At 42.0% G+C, this 14,290-nt stretch overlaps 1 protein-coding gene across 1 annotated transcript in view; it reads right to left on the bottom strand.

Annotated features, from left to right (window-relative positions):
* LOC135612559 (monodehydroascorbate reductase 5, chlorplastic-like) overlaps nucleotides 1–14,290 on the bottom strand; it is a 32,464-nt gene that overhangs the window by 9,734 nt on the left and 8,440 nt on the right. Inside the window, exons 7-11 of the mRNA XM_065108991.1 lie at nucleotides 11,653–11,737; nucleotides 9,829–9,918; nucleotides 9,167–9,268; nucleotides 8,814–8,903; nucleotides 8,378–8,458 (exon numbers count right to left, since the gene is read on the bottom strand). Coding sequence (XP_064965063.1) covers nucleotides 8,378–8,458; nucleotides 8,814–8,903; nucleotides 9,167–9,268; nucleotides 9,829–9,918; nucleotides 11,653–11,737 — 448 coding nt within the window. The remainder of the gene's footprint in view (nucleotides 1–8,377; nucleotides 8,459–8,813; nucleotides 8,904–9,166; nucleotides 9,269–9,828; nucleotides 9,919–11,652; nucleotides 11,738–14,290) is intronic.

The following is a 14,290-nucleotide window of genomic DNA, read 5'->3' as shown; positions in this document are numbered from 1 at the left end:
ATAATCTTCTACATGTGAAAGGCAATTATTAACATTCAATACCGAGTGGATTATTTCTGGACTTCCCAAATTGTCTGATAATAAAATTTTGTACTTTGTCCCAAAGTTTGACATATCGAGCAGTACATACCAGTCTGCCGACTGACTGGTACACAGACCAGCCCGTTTTGAGTGATACACAGAAAAGGGTCAGATATCGGCCAGTACAGGTGATGTACCAGACGATACGATTGAAACTCATGTTACATCAGTCAAAACAAGTCGATTCTGGTAAGAATTTGACTGACACCAACTCAAATGGGTCAGTTTTGACCCCAACAGTCAAATTGACCATTGGGGCCCCTTTTGGGGCTTTAAATTCCCTCCTCCCTCCCTCTTTCACTCACTCTCATTCTCATTCTCACTCTCTTTTTCACACTCTTGCTTGTGATTAAAGTTCCTAATTGGCAATTAGTGATAATCAAACTATTGATTTGGATAAAAGAGGGGTTGGAACTCGAGATCTAGTGGAATTTCTCTTCAATTTTAAGGTATTTAGCGTCTTTCTATATTTTATTTATCATTTCATATAATTAGACGTGTATAAATGTATGTCTACAAAGATCAAACATGATTGAGATCATTATCTCGTGTTAGTCCCAATTAAGTCTACTGTGTCACATTTAGGCCCAAATTGGGGACATTTAAGGCTAATCACAGCCTTATGCATTTATTTATGCTTCATATGCACAATATTCTTAATTAAATACAAAAATATTACCATTAAATTAGGACAAAAAATTTAAAAAAATTGAATTTTTTATCATTTTTCAGCCTTTTTCTGAAAACCAGTATGTACCAGCATACCGAGATATGGTATGCTGGTACTGACTAGTAAGTACTGGTCTGACCATGAACTGATACCACCTGTCTGTCACGGACTTAGCTGGTTTTGCCTAAGTCGTACGGCACCCTTGAGTGTCCGTCCGCAAAGGTCAGCCTCCCCGAAGTCTCCCATTGTCCCTTAGGACCAACAAAAGAGAGAACGGGCTAGAGAGAACGCCTCAATCGGGATCCACAAGCAAACATCTCCGAAAAACACTTCATAGACAATGCAAATTACAGACAGACTTTACAAGCTCTAAACAGTGGCACAACAAAGGGTAAAATGATCCATTACAGACCGAAAATCTCTCACACGTGTCCACATGACACAACCTTTATTTACAAGCCTAAAGAGGCCACCAACCCAACTAAAATGGGACTATTAAGCCTTCGGCCGCCCCTCTACATTCTGTACAAGGCATGAACATGCCAAGAGACACGGACATACATGAGCATTACATCAAACATCTTGTTTAGAAGTTTGTCCGTGACATTCTCCCCCACTTATCCCTTCGACGTCCTCGTTGAAGCCTTTGTCGACACTGCAACTCCTCGCCTTTGCTGAGTCTTCAATCTTCTACTCCAGCTACAATGCGCCTCTTGGCTCCCAGCTGCTGTTTTTGAGTAGTCGAACCTTTGATCCGCCATGCTGCTGCAACTCACCAATGACTCTGACTCTGGTGTGGGGTTGGCTGAGTTGTGTTGATCATTGTTGATTCCTGCGGATCCCCCAGATGAAGGAAAAGACCATCCTTACTGCGCCAGTCTCTCAAATTCCTCATGGTGCTTGAACTGGGTGGATGCTTGTTGGAGCTTTAACGAGCATCGTCTCGCAAACTTCTGAAGTTTTGGGTCCTTCCTCCACAAAATTTGCTTATTGACTCTTCCTTCACTTAGTTGTCACATCCAAGTAGGTTCGCATCACTTCCGCTTTCGATTGGCATTTCGTTGGGAAATGAAGCGGACAATCTACTCTCAGTAGCACTGATCACCGTTGGTGAGGATTTGACAACTATTGTCTTCCATTATCTTCGAAGGGTCTTTGAACATATGCAGAGCTCCTCTGCTGAATAGATAAGAGAATTGGGGTACTCGGTTTCACCCATTCTCTTAAGAGTTGAGAAGGCAAAGGTTACTTGACTTCGCCGGCCTCCTCGAGGTTGTACTTCATGCATCGAGCTGGTTACTGGCCTTCGCCCGCTCTTTGCTCACACTTCTGAAGCACATGAAGTGTTTGCACTCCTTGCGTTGAGTTAGTTACTGTGATTCACTTTCTCAATGCCATCGAACTTCTGGAATGTAGGAAGTTTTCACCCCAACTTGGAGTAATTCTCTCATAGGTTTGGTCGCCTCTAGGATCGTACCGTCTTCTCCATTAACCCTGCCGCCTACTCCACTGAGTAGCAAAGGTACAGCACCGCGTACTGCCTGCTTCGTTCCTTGGTTATGCACTCTTGCATGACCCGAAGTCCTTCACTTTCGGCTATCTTGATGAGAAGCTCATTGACACCGGTCTTACGAAGTTCCTCAGCCTCTGCCCTTCAGCCTTGTCTCGGTACTTGGAGATTGCCTCTGCATTCTTCACCTCCTCGGCCCCTTTCACGACCAAGCGCTCTCCCTCCATGAGAGCAAGGGATCAATGACTTTCACGGAAGTCCCGCCTCTGCAGTACCATAGCGCTGCCATGCCCATGGCCCTACTATCCGTCGCCTCGCATCTGCATCCCTTTTCTTCACGATCAGTAGAAATGTCTCTGTGGCACTCCTCTGAGTCCACCTCCATTCTAACTGATGCTTGATTTTGGGTAGCTAAGTCCCTCTGGACTCGTCGTCGCTTCCTCGCCCCTTTCGACCCCCTGCTTCAACACCTCTGTGTTCTCCAAGCAGTCCGTTTGGTCGATGGAAAGACAGACCGCAACTCCCATGCATGGCCTCTGCCATCATGTTGTAGGGTTTGCACCGATTCTATTCTCCTTAGCTTCCTTGGTAGCAACGTTCGCTTACTCGGCCTTGTCCTCTGACTTGCCGGGCTCCCTTAAGCGAATATGAGCTCTGGAGCAGTCCAACTCTCCAGCTGCTTCGATCACACCTCTGCATGATCAAGTTCCTCCCATGGAACTCATTGGTACTTGCATTCGAACTTTTTCCTTGGTGGAACACAGCCCCCATATGCTGATGACCAAGGTTTTCATCCGATGCAAAATTCGATGCACGCCCGGAAGACCCGCCTCTGCGGTACCATGGCCTTCACTCCTTGAATCCATAGCCCTTCTTGCCGTTGTGTTGTTCACCGAAGTGGAGCTTCCAGTAGCTCCCGATCATACCTCCATATGATCAAGTCCCTCCCGGGACTCACTTGTGTGTGTTGCATTGCCACGAACTGTTCCACCACGATCCGCTGCACCATGTCGCCTCCTGGTGACATCTCCATTGCATTATGATCCTTGTGGAATAAACTCGAATTGTGAACCCTCCATGTGTGGCCTCTGCCAATACATCGCAGGGTCTCTTCCACCTTCGATTTTGTTCGCTTCTTTGGCAATCGACCTTCATCCACCCACTCTTGGGTCACACCTAGATGAAGCACCGCTCTAGGACAGTCCGTCACCTAGTAGCTCCCGAAGTCCACCGACTTCACTGTAATTTGTGCACCATTGTCTGGATCCTGGGCCTCTGCCCCTACCAGCACAATCTCCGCTGCGCACCGCTTCCTTCATGGTAACTTGAATGACAACACTGTGGCATATTCTTCAAGAGTACCCGCCTCTGCGTCCTCTTGCCCCGTGCTAAGGCTTCTGAACTCAACTTCGCCTTCGCAAATTGAGTCGCTTTAGTTCCTCCATCAAATGCTCCTCCGATATAAGGTGCATGTGCCCCGAAGCTCCCTTCGTCTTTGGCACCATGCAAGATGAGTCCGCTCCGTCAGAATGAAGGACCCATGGAACAACATGATCTTACTCTTGCCTCTGCAAGAGTTCATGTCCTTGACCTCTGTCTAAGGAAAGCACTATGCCTCTGCTCCATGTTCCAACTTCTATGCTGGCTCCCTTCAAGCGGCTTGAGTACTTCGCCAAGTTACCCCCAAGTTGCTCCGCTCCTCGTTTTTGCATTGAGTTGATGGTGGCCCTCGCGCCCACCATTCCACGGGTCAGCCCTCCCTTGAGTCTGATCTCCATATCGACTCCAAGTGTGCCTTCATTTAAGTTGCTTTTAGGTCGCTCCCCCACTTGATCTCGCAATGCATCCACCAATGCATTCTCTCAAGTGAGATCATGCGACGACTCCTCGCCGCTTGCTCAGTCCATCGAGCTTCGTGGAGTTGTTGTTTGTTGAGGTACTCCTCCTCAACATGTGAGGTCCGTCTCACATGATTCTCCCTTTGGAGAGCTGAGACTTATCCCTCCTGGATAACTGTCCCATTGGAGCAACATCTCTCTTCGTTTCGGAGACCACCATCCCCTTGGACTACTCCGATCTGCTGAACAAACTGTGCATTATTCTGCCTCCTGCAAACGCACTTGCTAGATTGCGACTCCCCGTCAATACAGTCCCCGCTGCACCCCTCAAGGCCTAGCAACATGCTGAACTCGTTGCACACTTCAGCCTCCTACGGACGTATCTTTCGCATGCCGAAGAGAAAGTTTCAATGCTCCATAGCGCCGAGTTTCGACGCCTTGGGATGGCCACGAACATTCCATCGTTCGCATACAAGCCCATGCATGAGTACCAAATTCTTCGAGTTAGCAATTCCCCTCACCTCTGTGAACTTTGCATAACTCTTTTGGTCGTTGAGCAACTCATTCCACCTTGGATGGTCTCATCCTTTACCAAGCGCCTCGCTTGCCTTGAGCACCATCAAGTATAGTTGTCAACGTTGAGCCGTAGCTCAAACTCAGCCATCTCAACCTTTGTGCACTCCACATTCTTCCAAGCTTGCCTGTTCTCGTGGTGCCTCTTGCGCGAAGGGTTGACCATTCCTCTGAATGCCAATGTCAGATGCCCGCTCCTCCGAGCGACTCCTTTTCCCTACATCTCCATGCCTGTTTTCCCTCAAACGGTCGCGCGTGTGCTGACTGCCCTCAACGCAGCCCCGCTAGGTCCCCCACGTTTGCATGCTAAGTGTTTCTATGAGTGCTTGTCCCGCTCTGATACCATCTGTCACGGACTTAGTTGGTTTTGCCTAAGTCGTGCGGCACCCTTGCGTGTCCGTCCACAAAGGTCAGCCTCCCCGAAGTCTCCCATTGTCCCTTAGGACCAACAAAAGAGAGAACGGGCTAGAGAGAACGCCTCAATCGGGATCCACAAGCAAACATCTCCGAAAAACACTTCATAGACAATGCAAATTACAAACAGACTTTACAAGCTCTGAACAGTGGCACAACAAAGGGTAAAATGGTCCATTATAGACCGAAAATCTCTCGCACGTGTCCACATGACACAACCTTTATTTACAAGCTTAAAGAGGCCACCAACCCAACTAAAATGGGACTATTAAGCCTTCGGCCGCCCCTCTACATTCTGTACAAGGCATGAACATGCCAAGAGACACGAACATACATGAGCATTACATCAAACATCTTGTTTAGAAGTTTGTCCGTGACATGTCGGCATGGCATGGTGGTACTTGCTTTGTTCAATCTAACTATTTGTGTTGATTTTCTAATGGACTTCAAATGAATGTTTCACTTGTCACACCAAAGATCTTAGTCATGGAGAGTCATGGATTGGCATTCCATTAGATAAGGGCATATTGATAATTTTCAGCATAACACACCCTTCTCCCACAGCACAGGCCAAATTTTGATCTGGTCAAACCAGGCCACCTCCTGAGATTGGCATGGCACAGACTGGTATCATTCTATCAGCAAATGTCATCTATATGGCAATCCGTGTCTAAATCATACCAATTTAACATTCTAACTAGTCAATATAGTACATTATGAATTGAACATTTTTTCATACTAAATGTCTACCACTGTGTTTGAGGATATAGATAGGATTTTGATGCTTCATATTTCAAGAGGACTATCTTCGAAAGAGAAAAGAGAGAGAAGAGAGAGGAAAGCTTAAGGAGGAAGAAAGAAGAAGAGAGAAAGATTGAGAAGAGAAAGGGCGTACCCAGTGCATGAGGCTCCCACTAATGCGGGGTCTAGGGAGGGTCAATATACGCAGCCTTACCTTTAAATATTTAATGAGAAGAGAAGAGACAAATAAAAATTATAGAGAGAATCACTAACATTGGTCAAGTTCCAACTCCTACAAGAGCTTATAGGATGTTTAAGTATAACCTCTCTCCCTCTCTAGGAATGTGACACTAAATAGAAGCTCATATGCTCAATTAATTGTAGAAGTTGATGTTCTCGTATCCCTTCACAGCATTACACTAAGACTCTCAAATTATGAGACAACTTGAAGAGTAACTATCCTAACTTATAATAAACCCACATTAGACAATTTGAAAAAATAATTTTTCTAATTAAGGTTTATTATTCAGAAGAAACCTAACTAAGAGCAAATTAGAGGTACTTAACGGCTCATTCTAGCATGTTTAATGTTCCTAGATTAAGAAATGAAGGACTAATTTTAAGAAAGTAAGCAATTGATGGAGCATATGCAATATTTATTTTGGAAACCATGTGCAGGCACACAATATAGAGATATTGGTGATCTGTGGACAATCCAGAGGACAGTGGCAAAGGCACAAAGCATTACAAAGTACATTTACAAATTACAACCACCAGTGAATGCTTTGATGCAGAAGTTCACAGTTGGTGAATGCTTTGCCACAAAAACCTTATCACCTTGAAGCCTATTCAACGATGAAAGATTGGACTAAAGGCAATGTTCACATCTGCCGACTAGAGCAACTCTATATTCTAATTTGTCTAAGGCAAAAAAAGTGGAGAAGTATATCCTTTCTGGATTCTGGGATATAGTGGTTGATATCATCAATTCTACTGTATCTATAGTTCTTCGAAATTTAATAAGAAAAAGAGACCGCAGTTAGGTTATCTAATTCATCTTATTGGGTCAACTAGGGATGAGATCAGTAGGGTCCTAAAGGATTATTTTGATTGTAGGACAGCCAGACCTCCAAAGATATTTACAACGCAGGTAAGAAAATTAATATTCACAACGCATATTATTTCAACCCGGCATACCAATAACAGCATAACTTGGCCATTAAACTCACATTGTCAGAGTATATACAAAATGTGATATACCGACTTCAACCAAAAAGTGATATGACTGGTGATGCAATAATGGGGGTATAGCATATTAACTTAATTGCTAGTTCATAATCTGGTACTAAATTAAGTTTGGACCTATCATTTATGTCTCTTGTTATAGGACCGATTGTTTCAGGAAGCTTCCGGCCCTTGGATCCTGGTAAAATAATCCCCAATTATGTTCCACTTATATAAATTGATCGATATTTATGTCTAATACCATACTGGTCTCTTAATGCAGCAGAGTGATGATTACAATTTGGATGACCAACACCAACATGGGTCCACCACATTATCCAGTGTCACAAACATACTGGTAGACATTCCACTTGATTCACACAAAGGTTCACAATCAGCTATTATGCATGGTCTTAGAGAAATTAGTGTGCGTGCACTATATAATGAGCCTGAGGCTATACAGCATGCTGAAATTGATAAGCAAATGGAAGAGCCACAGATAGACTTTGAGACGACAATGGAAGAGCCATTCGACTTTCAGTTCTACAATGATGATTTTGAACCGATGATAGATTGATTCCATGCAGCAAAGAACTTAAGATCCTCTACTACATAAGAGAAGAACCCCCGTCCATCATTTTTCATCACCGAGACGATACAAGAAGAAGGGGAACATGAGTCAAAAGAGGAGCAACACCCCAAGTGTCAGGATGTAGCCAGACTTCGAGCACGCAATCCCCTGGCAGTCATGGCATATCATAGCATCCTTGATGGAACCAATCATGTGAAGGAATTACATTTGTTTATCTAGGCAAACAAAACAAAGTGGATGAAAATTGACATAGTAAAATTAGGCAATTTACTATGTAAATTGACACAGTAAAATGTGGTCAACAGCATTTGTTGTTACCTCTTACCAGTAATTTTAGTTGTGAAGGCTTGCCAAAATTGCCATTGTGCATCTATTTGTTGCTACCTCTTACCAGTAATTTTAAATGTGAAAACTTGCCAAAATTCCCATTATGCATCCTATGTTTACAATGACATCACACTTCTACCTAAATGTACTTCCAATTAGGGCAGCTAAACAATCCCAAAATGAATGTACAGACAATAGCAACCTTCCTAATGGTTGATGAAAATATCACTTACAAATATATATACCATGAATGCCCTTTATTCACAGGCTTACTCTATTAAAATGGATATCAAAGTACATAACGAAGAAATAACTAGGCCAATTACAATAACATATGTACCTGCATAAGATGAGATTGATGCATAACATACAAATGAAAGAAAAAACAATCTTGGATGAACAACAACCTGTATTCCACCAACATTGTTGTTTAAGCCAATAGCCTCAAATGGGCTGACAACTGGCTTTGCTCCAATTCCAACAATGACCTGCAATTAAAATGCATATGATCATCTCAGTAATCTTAATGAAGATCGACACAATACTTCACTAGTTTGTTTGTTCTTTAAAAAAGTTCTCTTTTTTGTTGTGTAAATTTAGAAACTCATTGCATTAACCAGATTCAAATTATTGATCACTATCATTTAACATTTGTGATTGTTGGCCAAGCACTCAAATATAAGATTTCCATCAAGTTAACAGTATTTTGCTTCCCAAGTCTACATAAATATCATTTCAAATTACTTCAACATTCAGATCTGCACTAGAGCTTCAGGAAGGAAAATTAGAATATCTAAACATTTCTTAGGATGGACCCAAGAATTACAATGAAGATGTATGTACCGTATCTGCTTCTATAATAGATCCATTTCTAAGTAAAACAGTAGCCACTCTTCCGTCAGTACCACCTTCCAATTTGTCAATGAGAACTCCCTGAAAAGAGGAAATAAAGCAAGACTTATAAACAGTCAAAGCTTTAGAATATATATGTGTATATATATATGTATGTATATCTATGTATGTATATATATATATGTATGTATATGTATATATATACATATACATATATACATGTATATGTATATTTATATATGTATATATATATATACATATGCATAAAATATATCTATATATATGTATATACGACACACACACACACACACACATATATCACCAAGACCAATAAGCAAAGTTACCTTGATGAACTTGATACCATTTTTCTGATAAAGCTCTTCGTATCTCCGAGCAAGAGATGGTGTAAATAATCTTGGCATTATACGATCCTCAGGAAATATGATCTATTAAAACAAGTTAGAGATATATATATATATATGCACAGTGAGAATAAAGAGAAAACCAAAATATGAGTACACGATTAACCATTATCATTGAAATCATAGTCTGGAGGTGTCACAAAAGCAAAAGTTGATACAAGACAAACATAACCTAGTATAAATTGGATAGTGTCTTGATAATCAAGAATAAATATTATCAGGAAATAAACTCCAATAGATAAAATACAGCATTCATATAATGATCATATATTTTTGAGGCAAGTCATGCGGATGTGTCTGCAAGTGTCAAACTTGCTTCCTGCTTTATAAATATGGGGAAGCTAAATCATTCTTAATAGTTAATACTATGCCAAATTTTACAAAAAAAATTCAGACAAGTTTTCAACAATTTAAACTGTGAAGTTGCTGTCAATTATTAGTGATGGTTCCCAAAGCTTGGTGGATAGTCAATATTCCACGATGGACAATGCATGATGCTACATGTTATTTGGCATGTTAAGGTAAGAGGTCCACTAATATGCATCAGTTATGAACCCATGAAGAAAACTAAATGCACAACTTACAGTAATATCAAGCTTCCAACCAGCAGCTGCGGCAGCTACTTCCATGCCAATATAACCACCACCGATAACAACCACCTTCTTTGCTTTTTCCTGAACGTAAAAGATCATTTATAGGTACAAATTCAAAATTTTCTAAAAATAAAAAAAAGGTTGATGGAAACAGAAAACATGAATGGAACCAAAACCTTCATCTTAGAATAAGAAGAGAACAAGAATAGGCCATAGTAAGATGAAAGTGATGATTTATAAGATGCACACAGTTAGCTACACAAATCTGAGATGGAAAAGTGAATATCAATCTAGCAAGCAGTTCAGTACATTACAATCAAAGACATTTGTTTTGTGAAAAAACAAAGATTTGTTATTTGAGTTTAACTGGTTTTGACTGTTAAGCCACTGTGACTTCTCACAAAAATATTTTTAGGACAAAAATACAAAGCCAATGACGCCTTGGTAAAGAAAGCATTCTCATGGAAGATTGAATATGTTTCTGCAAATAATTTTCTCATCTAGTTCAAAATAAAGTTATCAGCTTCCTTGTACATATTTAATCAAAAATAAAAGAAACATTTCCAAGAATTATATAGATACTGCTGCACCAAAAAAATGCAGATTCAGAACAATTATAAGGCACAGAATTATGCCTCCAATCTGTTCAATTAATTTGTTATTAAGTCATTACCGAAATTCTTGTTTGAAATCCTATCTCAGCTGGAGTCCTGGACAAGTACCTAAGTGAGCGCCAAGGTGCCACAATGAACGTTAGGTGTGGTGCCTTAAATTGGGTGTCACCTAGGTGAGTGCCACAATGCAGATGATGTTAGGTATCCCAGGCACTCGCCTGGACTGATCCATGTCATCCAAACCCCACAACCTGGTCCAAATCCAATTCATTTTCCCTCCCTCTGAACCAATTGAAGTCCAATTTTCCCTTCACTGTTTCCTCCAGACCCAATGCTGACCTGGCCCAAATTATACAAGCCTCCCAAAAAAGCCAACCTAGTTTAAACCTAATCCCCGAGCAGCCAAGTTAGCTCCTAATGCTCCTAATTGCCCAACACTTGCACTTTGCTCCATCATTTTTTTATCTCCAAACTTCCACCACTAACTTTCGACGCCAGCTGCATCTCCTCTCTTCATCCAATACACCTCTTCCCTCTTATCTCCCTCATCTTTCTGTCCTCTCTCCATGGATGCTCTACTGCTATCGCCCTCTCTTCCATCCCACTTTTTCTCTCATCTTCTCTACCTGACCGGCACTCATTGTCGCTGCCCTCTCTTCTTCTCTCCCCTTCCTCTTGTTTGCTACCCCTCTCGTCTTCTCACCTCTCTTTGTAGCTAACAACCATTGGCTGCCTTCTTCTCACTTCTCTCTCGTGCCTTCTCCCTCTTTCTCCTCTCTCCGATGCCCTCCACTATTGTCAAACTTGCTCCTACCTAGGACATACTGAGGATCACAAACTAGGATTGTAGGATCTGATAGTAGATTCCTAAGATCTTAAAATTCATATAAAATTAAATTTAAAATATATACAAGTACTCTTAAATTTTTGTAAATAATATTGTTTATTAAGATTTAGTAACTCTCATATATTCTTAAATCTTAAGTTAATATTGTGTTTTTATTAAAATGAGTGCACAGCTTAATCATAATATCTCTTACTAGAGATATTAAAAGGAAACACATCTGCCAATATTATGTAACATGAGACACAATTTAAGAGATTAACTATGCTTCTCTAATACACTGATGAACCACTACCCTGGAACATGGGAATGATCACACTAAATAAGACAAAGTATTTGCAGAAACAACAAGAGTACCAATGAGGACACTAAAGAATCAGCATCAGCAACATCACGAATGTAATGAACACCTGGTAGGTTTCCTCCAATGTTTTCTGGAAATCTGGAAAGTAAAAGAATCCAGTTAAAACACAGTACAAGTTAACCATCAATATACACATTAACACAAAGAATAATGTTGGAATGGAGATCATCCCGAAAACCATTATTGTTATGCTATGCACAGGACGAAATCTCCTGAATGTGAATGTTGCTTATTTCATACATATAAGTTGGTGAGGTGATGATGATGATGTTGAGTCTGCAGCAAACTTTGTGTATCATAAAATCTCTGAACTTCATATAATTACTTTTCTCAGTATAGCAGATCCGCATTTCATTTTTTTCTTTGTAAAAGCACCAAAGATGCAATTAATCAATAAAGTCTTACATATTTTTCCATAAATGCAATGACTTCTGTATGATAGGAAACTCAACTAAAATATGGAATCTAATATGTAATACCCACTCATGAAGGTCAGTTTTTTATAAGAAATGGCATTTTATCACTTTTCACTTTCCTGGGAATATCTTAGTCCAAGTGGGGCAGGCTTTGATGTCCTACAAAGTGTTGAACATCATGTATGCATGCACACACATACATGGTGTGTGTGTGTGTGTGTGTGTGTGTGTGTGCATGTAAGTATTGGTGCAAGTAAGGGGAGTTGAGATGATGAATATCTATTCTCCTCCCTACTTGGAGAGCTCTGTTTGGTTCGGAAGGGAAAATTGGACATAGCTATATTTTAAGTTTAAAAATTTTAGGAAATCTACTCTTGAATGCTTTTCTTCATAGAGATTGAGACAGACTGGCTGGAAGCAAATTCATCCGATTGGAATGCAGGTAATGCAGGTTCAAGTTGACCATTGAATCTATAGTAATTTCTGTATTAAAGCAGTTATATGTAAAAAAGTTAATTGATGGAAATTTGACTTCCAAGGAAAAATTTGAGCAAACCAAACAGATTGTTAATCAATGAGCCTCAATTAGGAAAAAGATAATTGTTGTAGCATGAAGTTCGAGAAGATTGATGCAAATTTAATTTGATTTAAGCACATTTTAGCTACAACCAGTAGATGATGAGAAAAATAGTGGAAACATCATATCAAGATCTAGAACTTTAGAAAGAAAGAGCAGGCACCATGCTTTTTCTTTTTAATTCAACCTCATGGATCAGGGAAAAGCAAAAAAAATAGAAGAGAACATTTTTATTATTTTGATAAGAATACATAATTTGGTGTGCAATGTTCTTCAACCCATAAATTGCCATTTCATGTACCAGACCGATACTGGTTTTTCAGTGGACAAATACATATTAGTCAGTACCAGTGATTGCAAAAGGCGCTCGGGCGCTCGCCTAGGCGCTCGGGCGAGGCGAGGCGAGGCCCGAGCGCCTCGCTAATGTCCCAGGCGGCGCGCTTCAAACAGGCACCGCCTGGGCGCTCGCCCGAGCCCAGGCGCTGGGCGCTTCGGGCGAGCGCCTGGGTAAACCAAGGCTGGTTCGGTTGTTAGTTGGTTCAATCGAACCAACTAAACCGATATAACCCCAACCCTAACCCAACACTAGCCTGCTGCCGCTCTCGATCCCGATCGCGATCTCGTCGCTCGCTGCCGCTGCTCACGCCTCCCGCGAGCCTTCCCGCTGCTCGCACCTCCCGCGAGCCCTCTCGCTGCTCGCGCCTCCCGCGAGCCCTCCCGCTGCTCGCGCCTCCCGCTGCTCGCGCCTCCCGCGAGCCCTCTTGCTGCTCGCGTCTCCTGCGAGCCCTCCCGCGAGCCTTCCCGTTGCTCGCGCCTCCCTCGAGCCCTCCCGCTGCTCACGCCTCCCGCGAGCCCTCCCGCTGCTCGCGCCTCCCGCGAGCCCTCTCGCCTCCCGCGAGCCCTCCCGCGAGCCTTCCCGCTGCTCGCGCCTCCCTCGAGGCCTCCCGCTGCTCGCGCCTTCCTCTCCCTTTCCCTTTTCCACTGCCACTGCCGCCGCTCGCCGCCGCTGCTGCTGCTGCCGCCGCTCGCCGCCGTTGCTGCCGCCGCCGCTGCTGCCGTCGCTCGCCGCTGCTGCCGCCACCACTCGTCGCTGCTTCCTCGTTTCTCCGTCAGCAGGTTTATACTGTTAATGTGATTATATTTATTAATTATATTATATATTTTTATATTTTTATTTAAAATTTTAAATAATTATATTTATTAATTATATTTTATATTTTTATATTTTAGCGCCTCGCTTCGCTCGGGCGAGCGCCTGGGCGAGCGCGTAGCGCCTCGGGCGTTTTTGGACCTTGGCGCCTTTTGGCGCCTAGCGCTTTTTAAATCACTGGTCAGTACAGTATTGGACCAACCAAATGCCAACTAATATGAGTCAGTCATGCTATCAAGGTGTGATCACACACCCTTGGTACAACCATGGGACTCATACCTGGTAATAGAGCAGCAAAAGACATTATGATTGATATGCCTATGTACATAAATCCATGCATGTTCAAACAATTACTTTCATAAGGACTAATACACTTACCCTAATTTTTTTTGCATTTTCCTCTTCTATTGAAGTTCTTATATATTAGCTCTAAAACTGTGCCCTATATGAAACTTTTATAATTATAAAAATTTTAAAATTTATTAATT

This window comes from Musa acuminata, chromosome BXJ2-5, assembly GCF_036884655.1.
Source record: "Musa acuminata AAA Group cultivar baxijiao chromosome BXJ2-5, Cavendish_Baxijiao_AAA, whole genome shotgun sequence".
Lineage (NCBI taxonomy): Eukaryota > Viridiplantae > Streptophyta > Magnoliopsida > Zingiberales > Musaceae > Musa > Musa acuminata.
Note: the sequence above shows the minus strand (reverse complement) of the source record. Positions and strands in the feature narration are given on the sequence as shown.